This window comes from Apostichopus japonicus, chromosome 15, assembly GCF_037975245.1.
Source record: "Apostichopus japonicus isolate 1M-3 chromosome 15, ASM3797524v1, whole genome shotgun sequence".
Taxonomy (NCBI): Eukaryota; Metazoa; Echinodermata; class Holothuroidea; order Aspidochirotida; family Stichopodidae; genus Apostichopus; species Apostichopus japonicus.
Window position 1 is genome coordinate 11,551,661 of NC_092575.1, and position 24,293 is coordinate 11,575,953.

The 24,293-nt window shown below is 37.0% G+C and overlaps 1 protein-coding gene and 1 pseudogene across 2 annotated transcripts; one reads left to right on the forward strand and one right to left on the reverse strand.

Moving 5' to 3' along the window:
• The first annotated feature begins 887 nt into the window (after nucleotides 1-887).
• LOC139981502 (uncharacterized) lies at nucleotides 888-16,384 on the forward strand. Of its 2 annotated transcripts, none has more exons than XM_071993936.1 (9): nucleotides 888-997; nucleotides 3,057-3,135; nucleotides 3,872-4,027; nucleotides 10,304-10,468; nucleotides 10,833-11,132; nucleotides 11,484-12,098; nucleotides 13,948-14,316; nucleotides 15,032-15,067; nucleotides 15,343-16,384. In XM_071993936.1, the coding sequence occupies exons 1-9, from the start codon at nucleotides 992-994 to the stop codon at nucleotides 15,531-15,533; spliced, it is 1,917 nt and encodes a 638-aa protein (XP_071850037.1). In that variant the 5' UTR covers nucleotides 888-991; the 3' UTR covers nucleotides 15,534-16,384. The 2 variants fall into 2 exon arrangements, with proteins under 2 accessions (XP_071850037.1, XP_071850036.1); XM_071993935.1 differs by having other exon boundaries at nucleotides 894-997; nucleotides 13,948-14,325.
• Nucleotides 16,385-21,699: 5,315 nt separating this feature from the next.
• Nucleotides 21,700-21,929, reverse strand: LOC139981724 (U2 spliceosomal RNA; annotated as a pseudogene).
• Between the last annotated feature and the right edge of the window lie 2,364 nt (nucleotides 21,930-24,293).

Below are 24,293 nucleotides of genomic sequence, written 5' to 3' on the forward strand. Positions count from 1 at the left end.
ATTGAGGGTGTACATGTTTACAAGGGTTTAAAGATTCACCTCTGATGACCTCAAATAACCTCTGACCTCAACCCAAAAACAACAGGCTCCTTAAACACAATGTGGTACTCCTACACCAAATATGAGGTCTGCCCATGATTCCCTTTTGCGATATCGGGTTTATGAGGTTTGCACATTTTGATCCCTGGTGACCCCAAATGAACTTTGACCTCGACCAAAAACAATAGACTTCTTGTACTTAATGTGGTATTTCTACACGCTAAATGTGAGGTCCTCCCAAGCTTTTCTTCTTAAGATATCGTGTTTACAAGGTTTTCACACTCTGACCCCTGGTGACCCCAAATAACCTTCACCTCCACCAAAAACAATAGGCTTCTTTTACTTAATGTGGTACCACTTCACACTAAATATGAAATTGTTCTGACCTTAACTTCTTGAGATATCGTGTTCTACAAGCTAGGTGTCACAAACACACTCACACACACACACACGCACACATACACGCACACGCCCATCCGCCTGCAAGACTACTAAGGTTAAGTAAAAGGGAAAGTTGACAAAACAACTTTGGGCAAAATTAGGAAACATGGAACATTCACTTTCGATACATTTTTTATTTCATACGAAAGATTAAAAGTACCATCAACATAAGAAAATCTTTGCCCCATAAGTTGACATTTTTCAGTAAATTGTTTAGATAACAAGATAATATCTTATCAAAAATCATAAATGTCGGATTGCTCAGTTGCATCAACTGACCAATTGAACATTTTCTGCAAAATGTTTAATTGAAAACTTATCAGAATTTGGGACAAAGTTTTCTTATTTGATAGCAGTTTAAGCTTCCGTATTTCCAGGATATTAGCATCCGCTTATGAAACCAGGGAGGGTTAGTCTATTACCTTCTATTAGAAATTCTATCACAACAATTCTGCCACATTGGAAGAGAGTAAGGACGAAACTGTCGAGAAGACTGCCGTCAGATGATACTATGTGTGTAAGTGTTTCAATGATTGTATTTTATTCATATATTTTTGTTAACGTCTCGGGAACGACATGCTGTAAGTTACCGTATACATCTACTATGATATGCAATTACTCTACTTCTATGTATTGAACACGTTTGCTTCAGGAAGTGAACAACTGAACCATTCATACAAATATATATATATATATAAACATATATATATATATATGTATATATATATATATATATATATATATATATATATATATATATATATATATATATATAATAAAAAAGATAAACAAGCGAATATTTTAACAACGACATACTGCTATATTTCGGAGTGGTCACCACTCCATCGTCAGGCAATTGTACAAGATCAATTAAATACAAGGGCTAATATACATCCAAGGACGACAATAGTGATAAGCATGGGTGATTTTTAAACTAGGAATGATTGGAACAACCAGCAAATTTTTAGTGAATATTTTTAACTTAGGGATGAATAGAACAATTAGCAATAAAAAGTAAATAGGGATTAGAATAGCTCCAACCCGTAGCTCGCTACATTTCTATTTAGGTCAGCATTTAAGTCTTTCATTAGGAGACTCTCATTAATCTTCCTCATGAACCACTGGGGTTCATTACCAATAGTGGCACAATGGTCAACAAAAGTAGGCAGATGATGTTTATGCGCAGTACAATGAAGGTTAATAGCGCCTTTCTGACCACCAAAGGAGCTCATCAGGCTATCCTTAAGCCGTCTATTGGTTTCTCCGACATAAAAGGAATCACAGTCTGGACAGTTAATCCTTTTAACAACATTGTTGGCATAATCTAACTGATAGGCATCCTTGAAATTGAACAGAGCAGAGATTTTCTTTTGTGAATTATTTTGATATGTATATTGTCATTACACAACCCCTTAATGTAACTAACTAAAGTCTTAGCCTACTTTTGTTGACCATTGTGCCACTATTGGTAATGAAACCCAGTGGTTCAGGAGGAAGATTAAAGAGAGTCTCCTAATAAAAGACTTAAATGCTGACCTAAATAGAAATGAAGCGCGCTACGGGTTGGAGCTATTCTAATCCCTATTTACTTTTTATTGCTGGTTGTTCTATTCTTCCCTAAGTTAAAAATTATCCACTAAAAATTTGCTGGTTGTTCCAATCATTCCTAGTTTAAAAATCACCCATGCTTATCACTACTGTCGTCCTTGGATGTATATTAGCCCTTGTATTTAATTGATCTTGTACAATTGCCTGACGATGGAGTGGTGACCACTCCAAAATATAGCAGTATGTCGTTGTTAAAAATATTCGCTTGTTTACCTTTTATATTATCAGTATGGACCACTACTATTTATATATATATATATATATATATATATATTTATTTATTTATTGATATATATGTATATATATTTATATACATATATATCAATAAATAAATATATATATATATATATATTATATATATATATATATATATATATATATATATATATATATATATATATATATATATATATATATAAAAGAACCCGGGCCTACCGCTTTATATGCGGACAGTCTAATCCCTAGGCTATGGACGCTGATTGTATGTCCAGAGGTTCGAAACCGGTAAGGAAGGTCGTATCTACATATATTTTGCCTCCACGCTGTGCACAAAACCTGACAGTAAAAGTAAATAAAGACAAACATCAACTATTTTAGTGTAAGAGCACTTGTTTGCAGGATTCATGTATATCCCTAACACACAAGGCCCTACAACCTATCCAGGCAGTATGCATTCCAGAAAGACGGAATAGTCTATTATTTATTAGGTGTTGCTTTAACATGAAGAACTGTCTGAAAACTACGAATGCGTATATATGATATTACTTAGGTAAGCAATAGGGAGGGATTACAGCAGGATTGAAACTTTTACCTATTGACCTTTCACTTTCACCTATGGCGAACCAACTCATATTTGAGATGTTGTGTGTCAAGCGTAATTGTTAATCGCTTGATATCACCGTCTCTTTATCAAACAGTTGGTAAGTTCAAGTTTTAATGCTTTTGGTTCTTTCACTCATGTTCTACAGGAATACAACTTCCTTCAATCGTCCATGAAGCCGGTCTTGAAACATCTATGGATAATCGTCACTATTTGCATTCTACACGGTAGGACAAAATGTCAAGTACTTTGTTTTTGAATAGTAATAGTTAATTAAACCTGGAACTAATAGAGTTCAATAGGTTTCACCTTCACAATAAGTCTTGGAGATACATGTCGTATCTGTCTTAAACCTTGGTGTTTGAGAAAACCATGATATTTGTTTCGTGATCATTTCGGTTGAGGCACTTACGTATTATTGTGGTGTTAGTTTTTACATTTTATCGGTTAAATGAAGAAAGAATTATACTTTAACGTTTGCTTCAAATCGAATTTTGTAAGCCACAATGCAATATGTTTTACAATTATTAGATATGTCGTTTACATTTCAGTAAAGGATAAGTTTGGACTCGGTGCAAGACATGACTCGCTATTAATTAATTAAGAAGTTTGTGAATGCACACCTCTTTCAATTGCTCTGTTTTATTACATGTTGAAATGCAGGTTTACTAAAGAAGAGACAAAATGATGTTGTTTTAATACAGAGAATACTAATTGCTATTATAAATAAAAAATAAAACAAAACTGTTAGTAAACTGCTTATCCACTAAAGAGCCCGAGTAAGAGAATGTGTAAAAGTAAGTTTGCCTGACGTTTCGATCCTAGCAGGATCTTCTTCAGAGGCTAAATGATCGAAACGTCAGGCCAACTGACTATTACACATGCTATTTCTATCAAAAATAATCTATTTTGATGAGAAATACTATACTCTATTTATCTTAATTCCAAACACAACTGTTTTAGGTACTAAAAGTGCTTTGACAGACTGCACAAGTAACCAAAATGCACGAATCGGCAGTAGTTGGAAAATTGACTGCAGGCTACAAGGAGATTGGAGCGAAGTTAAATATTACCACGATAACCCAGTCGAAGGAAATTTACTAATTATGTCTAATCAAGGTAAGCCTTCAACATGTGTAAGAGTGAGTTATTCCCACGAGTATCTACCATTAATACACAATTATATAGTAAATATACATCTTTCGATACATTTTTACTTTTTTCATTTCAGCTTTCTTTCTTTTTGTGTGATTGCTTTATGATGATGGTGATAGTTTATAATGCCTAACAGGACTTCATTAACTCTTAAAAAGTGGTTAACTTGACAATGTATATTTTCAAGGAATAATTGATATCCCTTTGTATGAATGAAAAGGTAAAGGTAGAGGTAAAGGGAAAGGGGGGGGGCGTGGGCTGACACAAGTGAGAACAGTCAAGAGACAAAATGAGATTTAATGATTGAAATATATAAAACTAGGCAGGCAGTTTGAATTTGTCTAATGAATAACGAGATATTCATGGTTTGCCCTACACACAATATATCACAATTCATGTACATCAACACAGCGAGACCCAATTGTTCAACCCGTGATCTTACAATATACTGCTGACCTACAGTCTAAAAAAAAGGAAGGAAACGGCTGTTATTGTATATAGTGAGAAGCCACTTCAGAACATCCGTGAAAACCATCTTGCAAGAAAGTAAAAATCTTAATATAAACAATCAGTAACATTCCCTGCCCATATCCATGGAACAGTTGGAAATCTGACCCCGTGACCTCGAAGATGTATCAAAGACAATACTGCTTATCTATACTCTTACAGGAAGAGGAGACGGCTGTTAACATATATAGTCACATAAGAACATCCGTGAAAAAACATATTGCAAAGGAAGTAGTAATCCAAACATAAGCAATCAGTAACATTCCCTGCCCATATCCATATAATAGGTTTGTTCAGATATAATAAAAAGTTTGTGATTGCCAATATAAATGTTTATGAAGGTCATATAAAGTAGAATCTTTACATACATTATATGAACTTGATATGACTTTTATATGGATTCCCTTCATATCTTCCACATCAAACTTGAGATAATTCGAGTATGGGCCGGATATAAATCCTTATTAAACTATTAACACTTTTGGCCATACATAATATAAGTTTCATAAAGTTAACAAAGTAGAACCCTTATATAATTATATCAGACATTAATATAAGTTTATCTGGATTCTATATATATTGTCACAGTCTGTTGATTGCTTGTTATCGTCATCATTTTCATTCTCATTTAAACTCAAGTAAGGGGTGTTTTCCTTATTCAACTTATCGGAAACCTTTCGTACTGACCCTGGGCTCCCCCTTGCAAAGTCGGGTCTTGCTCGTTTAAATACATTGGCCGACCTCTACCCCGTCTCGTACCCCGATCTCGCCCTCTACCCCGGTACGAACCCAGTCCTACACTACGACAAAAACGAGCTATGTGACCCACTATGTGACCCACACGGCGCCCTCCCATGTTTTCGGATTCCGTTGGATCACGAACATCCTCAGGGGTGGCGTTAACCCTCTCACCAGCGCAGCAGTTCTTTCTTTATCCACTTTCTTGAGCCTACTTCATCGGCGTTCGACGTCCAAAATAAATGAATCCAGCGGTTCTCCGGGTTCCATCTTCCTGTCCCATAGTTGGTATCTTGCAGCCATTTTGGATAAATGGAACTGAAATGACTTTCAAATGATGTGTAGAGTAAATCTGGATCTTGTTTTGTTAAAGGTGATAAAGAATTTAGCCAGATGTTAGCACTTCCTACAAGCAACATATTCATTGCTTCGGCAATTTGCTCTCGAGGAAGTTGCGACAGCAATGTCCATGATTTAAATTTATTGAGCCATAGATACGGATCTTCACTTTGCTTACCATGAAAGGAGTCAGGGCGCAAATTTGACGCCATTTTAGAATTAACAGCGGCTCTCCTGCTTATGGGCGAATCAGGTGATTTTACGACACCTTTCTCAAGTTCGATGGCGGTTGTTAAATTGTCAAAAGATTTGGCTCTTGATCGCAAATTATAAGACATAACTGCTGATTTTTTGCAACGTATCAGTGCCCTGCACTTCCACCATTTGTGACGGGGCCGGTAATCAACAGACTGTGACAATTCAAATTCAAAGTTATATATTGGTTTGTCTTACCTATTTGTAAGAAAAGACGATGTTAAGTGTTAGCTTACATTTAATATATTTTTGTACTTGTATGTGTAAACAATTAAATTTAATGTTATATTTTTGTTTGTTTTTTAATGTTGGTGGTGGGCTTGGATTGGTACACTGTTGGATTTATTGTGAACTGTATTTTTGGTATTTTGGTATTTTGCTCAGTGGCATTCGCACTTTAGGTGGGCGGGTATTGTCACAGTCTGTTGATTGCTTGTTGTTTTGTGGTTCTTCCACCCGTGTTGCAGGGGGCGCTCTCCGACCGACTGCGCATGTCCGTGGGTGGCAACGTGTATTTGCATGGCCGAATTCCTGCACCTCGGGTGCCTATTGTGTTTGTTCATGCCTGGAGACTGTCCCCTTGTTGTTAGTCTAATTCGGTGTACGACCCTTACTATAGAGGGACATTCTTTACTTTGTTGGATTTTGGCGTGAGATTGAGTTGGGAGTGGAGAAGGCAGTTAAAAGGGAAAACGGAAAGAGAGAGGAGGAATAAACTGGTCACGAATTATTACTTATTACTTGTTACTGTTATTACTTTATCACGGTACATTTATGAATTTGCTTTATATGGTTCATATACAAATATCATGTTCAGTTTAAGGTTTTTATATAAAATTCCCGATGCAACAGCAATATGTAGGAAAATATAAGCTTGATATGTAGTAAATCTTACCAAGTTGTGCAGTACATGGGTCTGGTTTACAGTACTGTACATTACGATACCGAGTCATATAACTGGATGCATTGGAAATACAGTAACTCTCCTAAATGTACACACCGTGGCTGTAGGCCTACTATAATAATAATAAGCAAATATTTATAGAGCGCTTTATGCAAAGGCCTCAAAGCGCTTAAAACAAGTACACAAATATGCAAGACAAATCACTGTAAATTTTGGAATAAATGTGTTTTTAAGAGACGCTTAAAGCAGTCAACCGATGGTGCATTGCGAATTGAAAATGGTAGATTGTTCCAGAGATGAGGTGCAGCAGAGATGAAGGCTCTTTCGCCATAAAACTTTGTGTTTGGGGTATGGCTGGTGGCAAGAAGACACTTTGTAGACGAGCGAAGTTGGCGTTGAGGATGATACTGAGGAATTAAATTTGTAATGTAACCAGGGGCAAGGGAGTGTTGTGATTTGTACGTTAAGAGGAGGAGCTTATAAATTGACCGATGTTTTACTGGAAGCCACTGGAGTGATTGAAGCACTGGAGACATGTGATCATGACGCGATGAACATGATATTAACCGGGCAGCAGAATTCTGAACAGTTTGAAGTTTTTTCAGTGTAGAGTCAGGAAGGCCAAATAAAAGGGAGTTACAGTAGTCAAGCCTGGGCATTATCAAGGAACACACAAGTTTTGTAGTTATATCGTTGGTTAAAAACTTCCGTATCCGGCTGATCTTCCGTACGGCATTGTATGATGATTTGCAAACAGCATTGACCTGTTGTTTCATGCTTAGATGGGGATCCAGTACAACTCCTAGACTTTTGACGTGCGTGGACGGAGTGATGGTGGTATGATCAATTTTGACTGAAATAGATTTGATTGTTGTGGATTTAAATTGAGAGGTAGCATGGAGGATTTCAGTCTTTGAGTCATTGATAAAAAGATTGTTTGATATAGCCCATGATTTTACATCTGCAATACAGTTTTGGATTTTTTGAATAGCATCGGAACAATGATCAGGATGGAAAGATGTGAATAACTGAAAGTCATCAGCATAAATAACAGTTTGCATATTCGCTGAAATGATTAAATCATGCAATGGAGCTACATACAAGGTGTAAAGTAACGGCCCCAGAACTGAGCCTTGTGGGACTCCAGTTGCAAGCGTAACTTGCTTTGACAGATTTTGATCCACAATAACACATTGGGTACGGTTTGCTAAGTATGATTTCATCCAATACAATGGAACTCCATCAACACCATATCTTTCATGCAAACGTGTTAAAAGTGTTTGGTGATTAATTGTGTCGAAGGCGGATGAGAAATCCAACAGGACTAGTAATGCATCTTTACGCTCATCAAGGGCACAGAGAAGGTTATTCTGCACATAAAGTTGGGCAGTTTCTGTGCTGTAATTTGCTCGATATGCAGATTGCATTTTCGCATAGAGATCATTGTTTGAAAGATAGTCTTGAAACTGTTTGCAAGCAATACGTTCGATTAGCTTGGATAGATAAGGGAGGTTTGATATAGGTCTGTAATTTGTAAGATTATTAGCATCAAGCTTGGGTTTTTTAATATGAGGAATTATCACCGCTTGCTTCAGTGAGCATGGTAACTGACCTGAAGTTAATGAAAGATTAACAATTTTCGTGATGACTGGTAGTAAGTCTGAAATACACTCCTTGAAGACATATTTTGGCAAAGGATCCAAAAAACAAGAGGTAATTGGTGACGAGTTAATAACTTCTAAAACATCTTGTTCACTCACTTCTTTGAAAACAGTAAAAACTGACATTGATTTACATTGTTCCATCGGAATATTACCAGTCCCATAGTCAGGATAAGCATGTTGGAGAGAATTTACTTTTTGTTGAAAGAAATCAACATATCGATTGGCAAGATTCTCAGCGACATCATATTTTGGGAGGATATTATCCACTTCCGGTGAAGTTAGCTTATTTACAATATGAAACATATCCTTCTGGTTTGCGGAGGTAATCTGTTGTCGAAAATAACAGGACTTTGCGGAGATAAGCAAATCTTTGTAATGTTTACATTGAGTCATGTACAGCTGTTTGTGGACAATGAGACCGGAGTGTTTATATTTTCTTTCACATTTACGTTTCTCACGTTTTGCTAATCTGATGTCACTGCTGTACCATTTTGCCCTTGGGCGCACAATTACAGCCTTTCTTGTGACAGGTGCATGTTTATCTATAATTGTCCTAAGAACTGAGTCATATTGGTCCACAAGAGAGTCAAGAGAACTTTGCGGATTTAGCAGTAAAGATGAAGATCCAATGTCACAACGAAATTGGTCAAAATCAATGTTCTTTAGGTTGCGCCTTTGAGTGAATTTCCTGACAGGAGGTGGTCGGTCCATATTAATGAGGCAACTACAACTGAGTGGTCAGAAGTACATAAATGTTCATCATGCACACACGTACATTTAACAAGATCCGAGTCTTTATGTGAAATGATAAGATCAAGTGTATGTCCATTTCTGTGGGTTGGGCCAGAGACATGTTGCTGGAAATCAAAAGCTTGGAGTAAGTCATCAAAAGAAGCAAAGTTCTGATCTGATGGAACATCAACATGAATATTGAAATCCCCCATGATAATTAAGGGGGTTGTGGAAGTGGATACAATTTGAAGTGGAGATGAAAAATCATCGATGAACATTGCAAAAGTTAATTTATTTTTGTTGTTTGGGGGAGGCCTATATAGTCCGATCATGCGTATTGTTGATTTTGATGACGAAATGTTGAGATCGATGAACTCAAAAGACCTAAGATTGCCACTGTCATTTAATTTCACATCAAAACCCTTCCTGATCAAAAAGCCAACTCCTCCTCCCTTACCCTTATTTCGTGGGCAATGGTAAAAAGCAAAGTCTGGAAGTGAAGCGTGTAAGTCAGCTAAAATACAATCATCACTGTCATCTCCCTTTAACCATGTCTCTGTTATTGCCATCACATCCATGTGCTGGTAAATGATAAGGTCACATAATGAAATCACTTTGTTTTCAGCTTTTATTGAGCGAAAATTCCAAAGCCCGAAGTGCAAATTGCTTCTTTTTTTTAGATAAAGAAGCAAGTTCATAATGTTACTTCTAGTAGTAGTAGTAGTAGTAGTAGTAGTAGTAGTAGTAGTAGTAGTAGTAGTAGTACAGTGGGCCGTGGGCAAAGCTAATTCGTGAATACCGCACAATGCTGTACCCTATGGCTACACTCTGTTGTAATATGTTTGTGACATGCTTTAACTAGTTAATAAACAAGCATAAGAGCGAACAATTACTTATTCATTTGGGGGTTGTGCGTTGTTTTAAACTATGAGTCTTTTTGTTTTAAATTTAATAAAAAAAACTTTTGACAGGAAAGGTTAGATATGACATTCTGAGTATGAAATGTTCTGACTGGAGAATCTTTTTAACCTCTTTGACATTTTGGCTTGGTTTTTGTATGTCAGATATTATACGTCATCTCAATTCTACTCCACTTTCAAGATAACGAGCACAGATTTGGATTTGGGCGCGACATCGGTACCCTGGATATTGATGAAGATGGCGCCATGGTTATCAACAATGTTACAATAGATCATATATCTTTGTATACGTTGATATACACCGACAGAGACGGACATGATTATCAACATGAATTTATCATTATAGGTAATGTTAGTACCATTCATTTAAAGAGAACATTTTAACAGAAACATTTAATCTAATATTGAGAGAGCAAAATGTTTCTATTGTAATGACTTCACGGTTAGGTAAAGCAGCAAAGCAATCATATAAATAACGTTTGGAGAATCACAAAGAATGAATATCATAAAAAATATATATACTGAGAAAATACAAATACGAATTTGCTTATACTGATTTACACGTAAAAACAACTTCATTGAGCTAGGTGATGAACAGTTGTATGATCGCAGAAGAATATACCTTTGGAAATAATAGAGCATAAAATGTGATTTTACTGACTCAAACCAATCAGGTTACAGCTTACTCATCGTTTTTACTTTTTTCGCAGATTGTCCTGACATTACTGTTTACGCCCATCATGGATCCGACGCACTCATAAATTGTTACTTCCCTCAGTCGCAAAGGCTTTTTTGGTACGATTCAACTTCACGTAATGCTCGACCAATCGCAAGTCTTGAAGGAGGCCGGAAGGCGGGGTCAGGAGTCTCTGCTGGGAAATACGATATTACCAATACCGGTGGTCTGCTGACAAGGAATACTACTTTCAGCGACGAAAAAACATACCGTGCTATAGTTATCGTATCCAATATACATACATTAACAACAGATCAGGAAGTCGTTATTTATGGTAAGTCAGTGTTTTATATAAAGTTATGAGAATAACCCTAGCTGTAAACTGCCATTATTTTGACCTGCCATAGAAATTCGGTCCTGAGATAATACTGTACCTACCAAACTCAGTACCATAGTGTACCATGTAATCCAGTTTTCTAATAAAGAAAAAAAGTAAAAAGGCTTGTGTTGGAATGTATAAGTTATAGTTTTAATGTGTTGTTTGTAGCAGGATCTTCTTCAACGACAAACTGAATTGAAAACAGTTTCAATATGCATTCGAGTGAGATTCTGCCATTATCGACACTTCAGGTACCCTTACTTGTTTACGTAATCTGGTTTTCTAAGGGTTTCGTTTATTCTACAGCAAGCGTCGAAACAGCGGTATTGTCAGTAGATATTTGCGAGGGAAGAAACTTCTGTTTGGTGCAGCTGCAAGATCCGACATTTTTTATGTGTCGGGAAACAAATACAGGACCTCATACGTTACTGAGCTGGACAAGAAACACATCAAACGGTACACGATTAGTTAATACTTCTAAGTCCTTTGATGGAAACATGTACGAGGCATTCGTATCAACGAATGTAAATCTTAACTCGACAGATCGACTATATGTTTACATCTGTAACTCTATAATAGATATTCCAGCTAAGCCATTAAGACAAATAGTTGTAATGGTCGAAGATGAGAGTAAGAACTACATCACTAGTCTGTTGAAACCGACATATTATAGGGCATATGATGACGTGAGGTTACTCTGCACCAACGAGAATCCTTTGTTCATATTATGGAAAAGAAACCACGAAACTATTGGATACTACCACGAAGGCAAATCGGATGTACTGAAACCTGGTTACCAGCTTGATAAGGATGGATCGTTGCTCATTAACAAATTCTCATATACACATGAAGGTGAATATGTTTGTATCTACAACAATGGTAAAGTCGAGGAAGTACAGCAACATAATATCAAGACCGTTGGTGAGTGCCTTTATTCTTTCAAAGTATATTTACATTTTTGTATAATATACCCTTCTTGCGTTCTACGGATTATAAGCAAAACCTTTTGTTTCATGTTTCTTTCTCATATTGATTTCCGAATATGATCCTGGTTAACTTCCTTTCAGGGGCTCTTATCGGACGGGCCCAGTATGAGGAACAATGTCATTACTAATCGTTAATTGGTCTGCAACATGATATTAAGGTCTCAAAGTCACAGATAAATACCATTCATTAAAAATCCTTGCTTCATAGTAACTAATTACAGTGTCATATAGTATTGCTAAAGCTAGCTATATCATGACTAACAATCTCAAGATATAGAGGTAGATTGTCTTTCTAATGAAAAAACTTTATCTTCATCATGCTAATCAATCGGTAGGTAGAACGTTTGGAATATATATTGCTATCTTCATCGGCTTATCAAGCCGCAAGCTGACCGAAGTCAGTATCTAACATTCATATTTAACATCCATGATTATGAATTGACAATTGTCAACAACTCTGTAACTGGACAACATACATTAGGATAGGATGGATCGTTGCTCATTAACAAATTCTCATATATACATGAAGGTGAATATGTTTGTATATACAACAATGGTAAAGTCGAGGAAGTACAGCAACATAATATCAAGACCGTTGGTGAGTGCCTTATTCTTTCAAAGTCACTTAATGTTGTGTATAATATACCCTTCTTGCGTTCTACGGACTATAAGCAATACCTTTTGTTTCATGTTTCTTTCTCATATTGATTTCCGAATATGTTCCTGGTTTCAACTTCCTTTCCGGGGGCTCTTATTGGACGGGCCCAGTATGAGGTACAACGTCATAACTAATCGTTAATTGGTCTGCAACATGATATTAAGGTCTCAAAGTCACAGATAAATACCATTCATTAAAAATCCTTGCTTCATAGTAACTAATTACAGTGTCATATAGTATTGCTAAAGCTAGCTATATCATGACTAACAATCTCAAGATATAGAGGTAGATTGTCTTTCTAATGAAAAAAACTTTATCTTCATCATGCTAATCAATCGGTAGGTAGAACGTTTGGAATATATATTGCTATCTTCATCGGCTTATCAAGCCGCAAGCTGACCGAAGTCAGAACCTAACATTCATATTTAACATCCATGATTATGAATTGTCAACAACTCTGTAACTGGACAACATACATTAGGATAAGGATGGATCGTTGCTCATTATCAAATTCTCATATACACATGAAGGTGAATATGTTTGTATCTACAACAATGGTAAAGTCGAGGAAGTACAGCAACATAATATCAAGAACGTTGGTGAGTGCCCTTATTCTTTCAAAGTATCTTGAATTTGTTGTATAATATATACTACTTGCGTTCTGCCGACTATAAGCAATACCTTTTGTTTCATGTTTCTTTCTCATATTGATTTCCGAATATGATCCTGGTTTAACTCCCTTTCAGGGGGCTCTTATCGGACGGCCCCAATATGAGGTACAACGTCATAACAAATCGTTAATTGGTCTGCAACATGATATTAAGGTCTCAAAGTCACTGATAAATACCATTCATTAAAAATCCTTGCTTCATATTAACTAATTACAGTGTCATAGTATTGCTAAAGCTAGCTATATCATGACTAACAATCTCAAGATATAGAGGTATATTGTCTTTCTAATGAACAAAACTTTATCTTTATCATGCTAATCAATCGGTAGGTAGAACGCTTGGAATATATATTGCAATCTTCGTCGTATCCGTAGTAATAATAAAAAAATAATAATCTGAAAATATTAAAAACTATACCGTTCATAATTTTCTCTTCTTATTTCTTTGTTCATTAGTTACACCAATCAACCCTACACCTTCTATCGTTGGGTGCTCAGAGCCATTGGATTGCGCATTTAATGTAACAAGCAGTGGATATCTGACATGTTTAATAGAGGGCGTTCTTCCAATCGTGCTTCCGAAATGGATCCACGATGAATATATTTCTTCCAGAATTACTTTCAGTCGACCACAACTAATAGTGAGAAATGCTGGGTCTCTGTTTAACATATACTTGACTACTTACTACGAAATAACGACTGACCAGGTTTATGAAAGTGAGACAGACGAAGACTGGCAGGCTTATGACGTCACAGCGTCCTGCTCTGTGAACTACGAGGTTATTGGGCAACACAAGACAGACGTTACGCTGCATCTCCAGAAACGTACTTCAGGTGACTTCATACAATGTATAGGCTTCATGAGGAGATAAACTGTTACTGTATGATGATGATAAAGGAGCTGTCAATTGAAATTAGACCACCCCATTGGAGCTTATTGAAACATTCTTTTTCTGGGTAGTGATCTTCAAGTAACAATATATGGAAGGGAGAGGACTTATTTTTCAGCAGTTGGTTTTAAGTGTAGGGCGAAGGTGGAGAGGGGGATATTTGGGGAGGGGGACTGTGGGGAGGGGGACATTAAAGGAGAAGCCAATTCCCCATCCCATGCAGACTGATGTGATAAATATGCTTGTGATGAATAACTCACACCACATTAATAAAAACATATCGAGCTTCATAATATGACATAAAGATAAACCAAAACTATAACGTAAAAGACCCCTCGTGGCACCACCTTTTGGTTCCGAAATTACCGAATTTAATTATTTCAGAAAACCTAATACGATGTATTAAGATACGGACAGTTACATATGGAGAGCAAAATGGTACATTACCACAACCGTGACGTTAGGATTTTCTTTGCATTCAGAATAGTTACAGGCGACTCAATGAAGTTAAAACTCACAAATCATGCGTTAGAATATAAGTTTATGCGGATTAGCATTTATTTCAGCTTAGGTTTAATTTTCAGCTACTAAGTGTGTATCAATCGTATTCGTCATACATAATATCTATCTTTTCGATTTGTTTCTTGCAGCTGTAACAGAGGATAGGATAAGGAAGAGGTTTGGAGGTAAGTTTAAACATGCTGATAATTTTGCTATATTTCATATATTAACATCGAAAATGAAATTTTATGTGATATTTATAAGTACAAGTTTACCTTACTACGATTCTTGTTACAGTGTGACTCAAGTGTTTCCTTTCCTGGTAATGTCATATTGATGAGTATATCTAGAAACTGATTTTCGTGGGTCATTGGGTATACCTTCATTTCTGGTAAATATAAATAGCAGACAACATTGATGCTATAGTAGATGCTTACATACATTATCGTTTTTTTTTCAGCAAATAATAACTGGCTGTGCGTTATCCCAGTCACTGTATTGTCTGTCATTATGATTATTATTTTTGGCTTTTCAAAATGGCGAAATGGCAAAGCAGGAAATGGGACCTGTGTCAGCAAGAAAACATCTGGTGCCGAGAATAATTATAAGAACAACGGTGAAGACAACCCAGCCATGACAATTGACGTTTAAGAGAAAGAGAACTATAAAGAACGGCATGGGTTCATTTGTCACTTTTTAGAAACATGTCTTTTGTGATAACATACATGGAGAACGCATGCAATACTTTATCATTTAATTTTTTTTTCACTAAATGCAGTTAGTAAGAAGTACTGATTGTGGCACCTCTTGATGAAGTCAATATGTTTTGTAACTGATTATATGGGGGGGGGGGTATAGGAAGCTTCCAAAAGTGGGGGCACAACATCAGAGGGGCGCTTACTTATTCCACAACCACCACTTGTTATGCTATAAGCCTATACACACCGGCCATATCAGGTTAAATATATATATGATGTGTTAGTATCTATCAACACTATTATGGTGCACGTGAATAATTAAAATAGAATATTAAAATTAACAAGGCTTAAGATATCCAAAAGACAGTTCTTCATCAAAGGGGCATATTTTATTTGCCAGTAGGGTACATTTGCTACTTTGGAAAAAAGTGGGGGCATGTGCCCCCCCCCCCACCGGCTCCTACCCCCTGCATGTATAATAAATCGTGTAAACTATGCCATGTTATAACTTAAGTATGTATATATATATATATATATATATATATATATATATATATATATATATATGTTGTGGTATCTACTCAACATAAACGGTTATGAAATCAATAACCGAATGTGTAGTTTAAATATAAACTTGTTAATTTGCCTTGGTCGTTTTTCCCATTTCATTTGAATTAAGAGAGGGTGTAATTGGGACTTATCTAGCGACATACTTTCATTGTATTAAATTTTGTACTTTACATTCCACTGCCGACGGACATTCCAACGATACCGAAAATTATAATATATATTTCTAACAAAGTACTCTTTATTTGTCAATATGAGTCATACCTTATTTCTCTGCTTTTGTCTAGTAATATTTATTTTGGAGTATACGTGGATTTTCTTTATAATATATATATAGAGAGAGAAAGAAGGAGAGAGAGAGAGAATTAAAAAGGGTTTCCCCCTTTTGACACGATGACGTCATATATTGTAAAGATGGCAGCCTCCTTGAGATGATATTTGATTCATAATATCTCCAAAGGATATGAAGAATTTTTCCAGCTATTTGGGAAGTTTTTTATAACAAGTATATCTATCATTCTAGATAAGTTTGACTTGTTGGTTTGTTTCTCCTTTAAGTATGTCGTACGCTGATCAGTGGTTAGATTATAAACCTAGATGGTCGAAAACACAGACCTTTAGGTCAGCCATTTAGAATTACCACAAACGTCAGAATGGATACACCTCGTGTGAGTCCTTAACTAATTCCGCTGTCCCGTCCATATATTGGTACCTATCGTACTGACGTATGAGATAACTTCCGTCCTTGAGCCATATGATCTATACTCTCTTCGGGCTGCCTCTTGCCCCTGAGAGATATATATTGTACCTATATTACTGCCCTTGAGCTTCCTACTGTATCTGAGCCCCTGAGATATATATTGCACCTAAATTACTGCCCCTGGGCTACCTACTGTCTCTGAGCTACCTACAGTGCCCATGAGATATCTAATAACACCTTAACTACTGACCTTGAGGTACTTACCGCCCCTTAGCTGCCTACTTTCTCTGAGCTACCTAGTGCCCCTGAGATATCTAGTTACACCCAAATTACTGCCCTTGAGGTACTAACTGCCTTGAGCTGCCTACTGTCTCTGAGCTACCTAGTGCCCATATCTAATTACACCTAAATTACTGCCCTTCAGTTATTTACTGCCCAGAGCTGCCTACTGTCTCTGAGCTACCTAGTGCTCCTGATATATCTAGTTACACCCAAAGTACTGCCCTTGAGGTACTAACTGCCTTGAGCTGCCTACTGTCTCTGAGCTACCTAGTGCCCATATCTAATTACACCTAAATTACTGCCCTTGAGTTATTTACTGCCTTGAGCTGCCTACTGTCTCTGAGCTACCTAGTGCCCCTGAGATATCTAATCACACCTAAATTACTGCCCTTGAGTTACTTCCTGCCTCTGAGCTGCCTACTGTCCATGAGCTACCTAGTGCCCATAACTAATTACACCTAAATTACTGACCGTGAGGTACTAACTGCCTTGAGCTTCCTACTGTCTCTGAGCTACCTAATGCCCGTGAGATAAATTACTGCCCTTGAGTTACTTACTGCCCCTATGCTTCCTACTGTCTCTGAGCTACCTATAGTGCCCCTGGCATATATATTGCACCTAAATTACTGCCCCTGGGCTACCCGCTGTCCCCGAGCTATCACAATTTCCTGAGCTTCCTGTATTGTCCCATCGGTCCCTGGATTACCCACTGGTTCTTAGCTACACTACGCCCGTCCACTATCTACCTGAATACAATGGTGATTTCAAAGCTGAGGGCCGAGGACCTTCTTCCGTCTTCTCTTCTGTTAGCAATTTCTGTCTGGAACGTATAGGTGCCCTGACTTAAAGACTTGTATGTTTAGATCCTCCTGCAAGCAGGAACGCGCGAAGAAGCCATCACTGGCTTATCAAAGCCGTAAGCTGACCCAAGTCAGTCTCTTACATTCATATTTAACGTCCATGATTATGAATTTTCAACAACTCTGTTGGACGACACACATTAATCTTGGAGTGACTCGAACCGGGGACCTTATGATTGGAAGGCACCGGCGTTAACCACTGAGCTAACACTCCACTGTTTTAGATATATACTTCTTAATACTTAGATATAGACTTAGATATAGATTTCTTAGATGTATATAATGACCTCTTAAAATGCTGAGGTTATGGGTCTTTTTGAAAGATCCATACATCCAGAGAATAAAGATGAAACATAGGGCCCGTGTGTAGCTCTATGACTGTAATCTGATTCGATCACCACCCGTCTCAACTCCACCGCCCTGACCTAGTCTTCGACTGTCGTGTAGACCCGGGGTCTTACAACTAAACCCCGCACACTGACCGACTGATCAGCGGACACCACGGACGACTGTTTACTGTTACCGACCAGTATCTGTTGAGGTCACATGCACATTTTACTACCTCGTGATTGGTTATATTTGATAAGACTGCAGTTGAAGTCGTGAATCGTCGCATACTGTCCGACTGCCAGTCGCGAATAGGCTATATGTTCAGTTTTTCTCGACTGAAGCCGTCGCAACATAAAACTGCCGAAATATTGATCAATCGTAGTCTTAGCACACGCACAATGCTAGAGTGTCCATGATTTTCAACGTAACGACAGTCAAGTTACGTCGGTTCGTGATCAGTCGTTATAGCGCCATCACCAAATCTTGGGTATATGCGCCAATTATGCAAAGCTACAGGCCCTTGGTAACAGCAACTAATGAATCGCCTCGTATTAGCAAAGTAGCAGAACATGTGACCCAAACCCAGATAAAGATTATTGTCTTATATCATTTTCAGAAGCTAGCTCAGTCACTATTTATTAAAGGCAGACATCGAAAAGTTTTCAATCAAAAAAAAAAGTTATTAAATTAAAAATTAAAGCACAAAGTGATCGTACATCGCACGGGATGAACACATGGTAGTTTGTTCCCAATATTGTTAAAATTTATAATTACAAATATATTACAAAGGTCAAGTGTCTACCATCAAGAGAATCCTTCCAGCTTATTTCAGTCGATCGTTAACTATTCCGATCTTGGAAAAAGGCAAGTTAAAAAAAAAAATCGTATTACACAAAATCAGATCAAAGTATGTTGGGTATAGCATTTCCCTTGGGTATCATTGTTGATGTATTTTCTAGTTTGACTATTATTATACCAACAGGAAAACATTCTCGAACATTCCCGAAATCGTGCAATGTCTAACCAAAGCCATAGGGACAGGTCGTTGTAGTAATTTTAATGTTATCTAGACGTTTACGGGGGGGGGGGGGGCGTTGTTGCATGTACACTTTCAGCGATGATTGGCCAATTTCTGATACACATTCGTAGGATCTCCGTCTAAGCAGGGAGTTTCCATAACAACTCCCTGGTCTAAGACATGCTCGACTTTGACGATGATACGTGCTTCACCCCCTCCAAGTTTACGCAAATGCACCAACACACCAAAGGAAAGTTTCCACATAAGACATACAGAATAGGTGAGTATTCTTTCTATTTATTTATTAATTTATTTTTTTGTCCATCGATTTGGTCGTTTGACGTCAGACTTATACATGTATATAGGATGCAGTTTGTCAATGAAAAGTATGTTAAGTAAATATATAAAGACAGTAGCGTCAGGTATTCCGTTAGCAGTGTATGTAGTGAACTAAACCAGACGCATTCCATTAATAAGTTACAATACAAAATACTTCAGCACTCCACCAACCGCATCCCTTCCCCGACTAGGTATTAGTGATGTGCGCCATTCGAGCGACAAAGGGCTATTCACTCTTCTCGCCCAGAATGAGACATTCTCGATAATGAAAATAATTATGTACATAACTAGCAAGGTGTGTTACAGGGATTCAGTGACTGATCTAAAGTGACGTAACTAGCAGGGTGTGTTACAGGGATTCCTTGATTAACCTAAAGTAACGTAATTAGCAGGGTGTGTTAGAGGGATTCAGTGATTAACATTGAAGTAACTTAAATAGCAGGGTGTGTTACAGGGATTCCGTAATTAACCCTAAAGTAACGTAATTAGCAGGGTGTGTTACAGGGATTCAGTGATTAACCTTGAAGTACCTTTACTAGCAGGGTGTGTTACAGGGATTCAGTTGTTGAGTTTGCTCGCATGTGTTCGCTTGCAATTGCTTTCGCATTCGGTACTGATATCTCCATATATCTCTGTATTGTAGCAGAGTAGGGCCACACCATATATTTCGGGCGGGGGTTTCCATCCCCTTCCCCAGAAAGAAACATGCCTCTAGAATTCAACCCCTTTATTGACTTCAAAAGAGAGCCATTCGTTATATTTGTAATACGGATTACCTCCAGCATACAGCACCCTTGTTTACTACTCTTAACGCTCTCAGTATCTATGACATAAATCGTTACTATGTTGGTATTTTTATTTTCAATTGGTTACATGATAATGCTCCGTCGACTTTTCGCAACTATTTTCAGTAAAGTAACGATCCCTATCCTAACCGTGCGCCAAATCAATTTACTGTTCCTTACTTTAGACTTAGGTCTTCACAACTTGGTATTCGTTATGTCGGCGTAAAACTTTGGAATTCCCTCCCTACTACTATTACTGGTTGTAAAACTTTGAACACCTTCAAAAAACGTCTTAAGGAGTATCTGATATCAAACTATCATTGATTTTGTATTTCCTTTCTTTGCCATCTTTGTTCTGTTTTCTCCGTATATACTTAAGCTTCCATTCTATATTTTATTTGTAAAGGGGTGTCAACGTAAACAAGCTCTGCAGAGCGTCTTGTTGGCACTCCTCAATCTCTTGTTCTCTTGTAGATTTACCCACGTCTATTGTCAAAATTGCATACTTTAATACAAGAGATTGAAATAAAGTCTTATGAATTGAACAATCAGCTTAAAACTCAACCCCCCCCCCCCAACACACACCGGCAGACGGAATATTATAAATTATACAGTACAAATATATACAACATACGTATGCGGCACAACTTAAACAGTTGTAAAGCTTCAATATATAGTACCATTTTGCATCCTAGACACCCTCTCCTTGGAACCACTCCCCTTTACGATATATCACCTACAACCCCCTACCCCCGTTCACGGACGTTTTCTCTCGCAATAAGGTTAGTATTATCCAGTTAGCATTATAGGATTCATTTTAGATACATAAAAATACAAATTTGGATGGTCGTTTTCGGTATTCTGATTGCTACTGGATATATTTATACTGAATAGAAGACATTTATGGGGGGGGGGGGTTCTCTGTGGAGGTCAAAACTGACTTGACAAAAAATATACTGAGGATAAACGTATCAATAGATTTGATGCACATGCCAGCAGTATGTGTTCTTTTAAGACAAATTTAATAAATATTACATTATTATATTAAAATAGAGTTAGTAAGTTGACGGAGTTCATAATCTTATTTGAAGTTTTAAGGAAGGTAGCAAATCGTGAAACTAATAACGATTTAACAAGCATATCAGATATTGTGATTGAACGCTTTACTTGTTTTACTCAGTTGTATTTCTAATCTTCTAACGTTCAATTCCGTTAATTGTCAAACATTTTCTTTTTATAAAATGTCTGGCAATTAACGGAATTGGACGTGGTGGTACTATTCAGAAAAGTCACTATAGAAAGAACCTGGCCACGAAAAACCAAACAACAAAACGACTGATCCGCTCTCAACCCCAGTCCCCTTGCATCGAGACTGTGACTCTGTGATCATCGTAAGGTGTGTATAACCATTCGCCTCGAAAGGGAACAGATATTACACATGATCTTAGCCAAAAGGCCGAGAAGCGTTGGTTTTGGCATACGCTAGCAGACTTAAGAAGAAGAGAGAAACCGACTTAAGGAAAGTTTGGAATTTAGTGACTCGTTTACTAGTTGGAGGTACTTTCAATTCTTCCTTTCATGTCTGTAGTATCTATCAGAATTATATTTTACTTCCGTTATCGTCTGATCTTTGATCTCATATTTTAAAGTATACGTGTTATCGTCAGGTCGTTTTAGATATAATTGGAATGTTGGAGTGTTGATGTTGACTTTGAGAAATAAGGTACATTCTCTGGTAATTGTTTGTAACAATCTGTCTAGATGTAAACATTACTTCCGTAGAGCTTTGAATGGGTTTGCGTCGACTATATTTCAAACTATTCCTGAAATGCAAGCTATAAACTTAATGGATTGTCACTTAACTAGTGTAACCACCCGACATTTGTAACTGATTGTTTATTAGCATACTTAAATGAAGAGATGACAAATTATGTTTAGACTATAGAAATGGTTTGGTTCAGTTCCTACGGATCATTCGTGTTTTAAGTGAGAAACCCCCCTCTGTTCGCTTTGCAAAATTATGATCCACACCACAATTCTATGCAACTATCACAAGTATGCATTATGACGTATCATAGCAGCGTTTGGTGACATGCACCTCGTAAAGTCTTCTTTCGAGAGCAAGGTGAAGACACATTTCCCACAGAAGCGAGTCTAAAGAGCTACTGTAGATCAGGGAATCCAAATTGATAATAACGATTGCCAGATAGAAAAACACAAATTGATTGGAGCAAAGTGCCAGAGCGAACCAGAATCTCAGAATACCTAGAATGGACAATGTTTCGTTTCGTTTATTTCAATTTCAATTCTTACATACATACATACATACACACATACAATACATTCATACATACATTCATACATACATACATACATACATACATACATACATACATACATACATACATACATACATACATACATACATACATACATACATACATACATACATACATACATACATACATACATACATACATACATACATACATACATACATACATACATACATACATACATACATACATACATACATACATACATACATACATACATACATACATACACGCATACATACACGCACACATACACGCTTACACCCACGCATACATACATACACCCATACATACATACACACATACACACACCCTCCGCCTGCATTAGTGCATAGGTTACGATTATCATCGAAACCAACAAGGGAGTGAGAGGAGAGAGCTGAGAGGTGGAGAGAGAGAGAGAGAAAGAGGTGGAGGCAACTACATGGCCACGTGGTCCGTTTGATCCAGAAAATGCGCTGACGAGCATCAGTGGAGAGAGCTGCTACAAATAATTTTCTTCCTCTAAATGTCTTACTTGTAGTCTGTGACTACATAAAATTTCAAAAACGACCCATAAAAAAGGGTTTACATCAATCGGCGCTGTTCCTCTTAGAACTGTGATGCAATGTTGCCATATAAACATGTAATTGCCATTTTGAGAAAGTACATATAAACTTAAAGAAACATAATTTTGAAGAACAAATGGTATTTTCTTTATGATTTCAATATATATTTTCCACTAATATGGCTTACCAAAACATGAAATCAAAATTGAGCAAAATAATAGCGTGACAAAGATAAAACGTTATTAGTGCAAACTTTATACTTAGTCGGCAATTTCTATATTTCAAGATAGACCACACTTGATAGGAATTGAAAAAAAGAAGGGCTGGTGTGTGATAAAAAGAAATCCCTTACTAATCTGGATTGCAGGTCATTGTAGTCTGTCAACAGTCAAACTTCATATTAAACAATGAGTCTGAAAGGAAACACAAATCCAATCAATATTATTAGTGTGTGTGATAAAGATGTCAAGAAATACTTCCCCAAACATCTAAGAACAATCGAATTCCATTTGGGAGATATCACACATTTAATGTTTCTTTACACTTAAGGACTAAGACTTGATTAAGTCTAAATATGACATCATGGAGCCAAGTTTGTTATAACTTAGTATGCTTTCTTACTTTATTGAAATGCTTGTTTCCGGAAATGGAGATGGTTATGCAAATACTGATGCTCAAATATCCAATCTCTTAACATGACATTATGTTGGCATTGGCTTCAGTGTAAACACTGTTAACATTTTACCTTGAAAATAAGATAAGAAACAGGAGCGTTAGCTCAGAGGTTAACGCCGGTGCCTTTCAATCATAAGGTCCCGAGTTCGAGTCACTCCAAGATTAATGTATGTCGTCCAGTTACAGAGTTGTTGACAATTGACATTCATAACCATGTATGTTAATTATGAATCTAAGAGACTGACTTCGTTCAGCCTGCGGCTTTGATAAGCC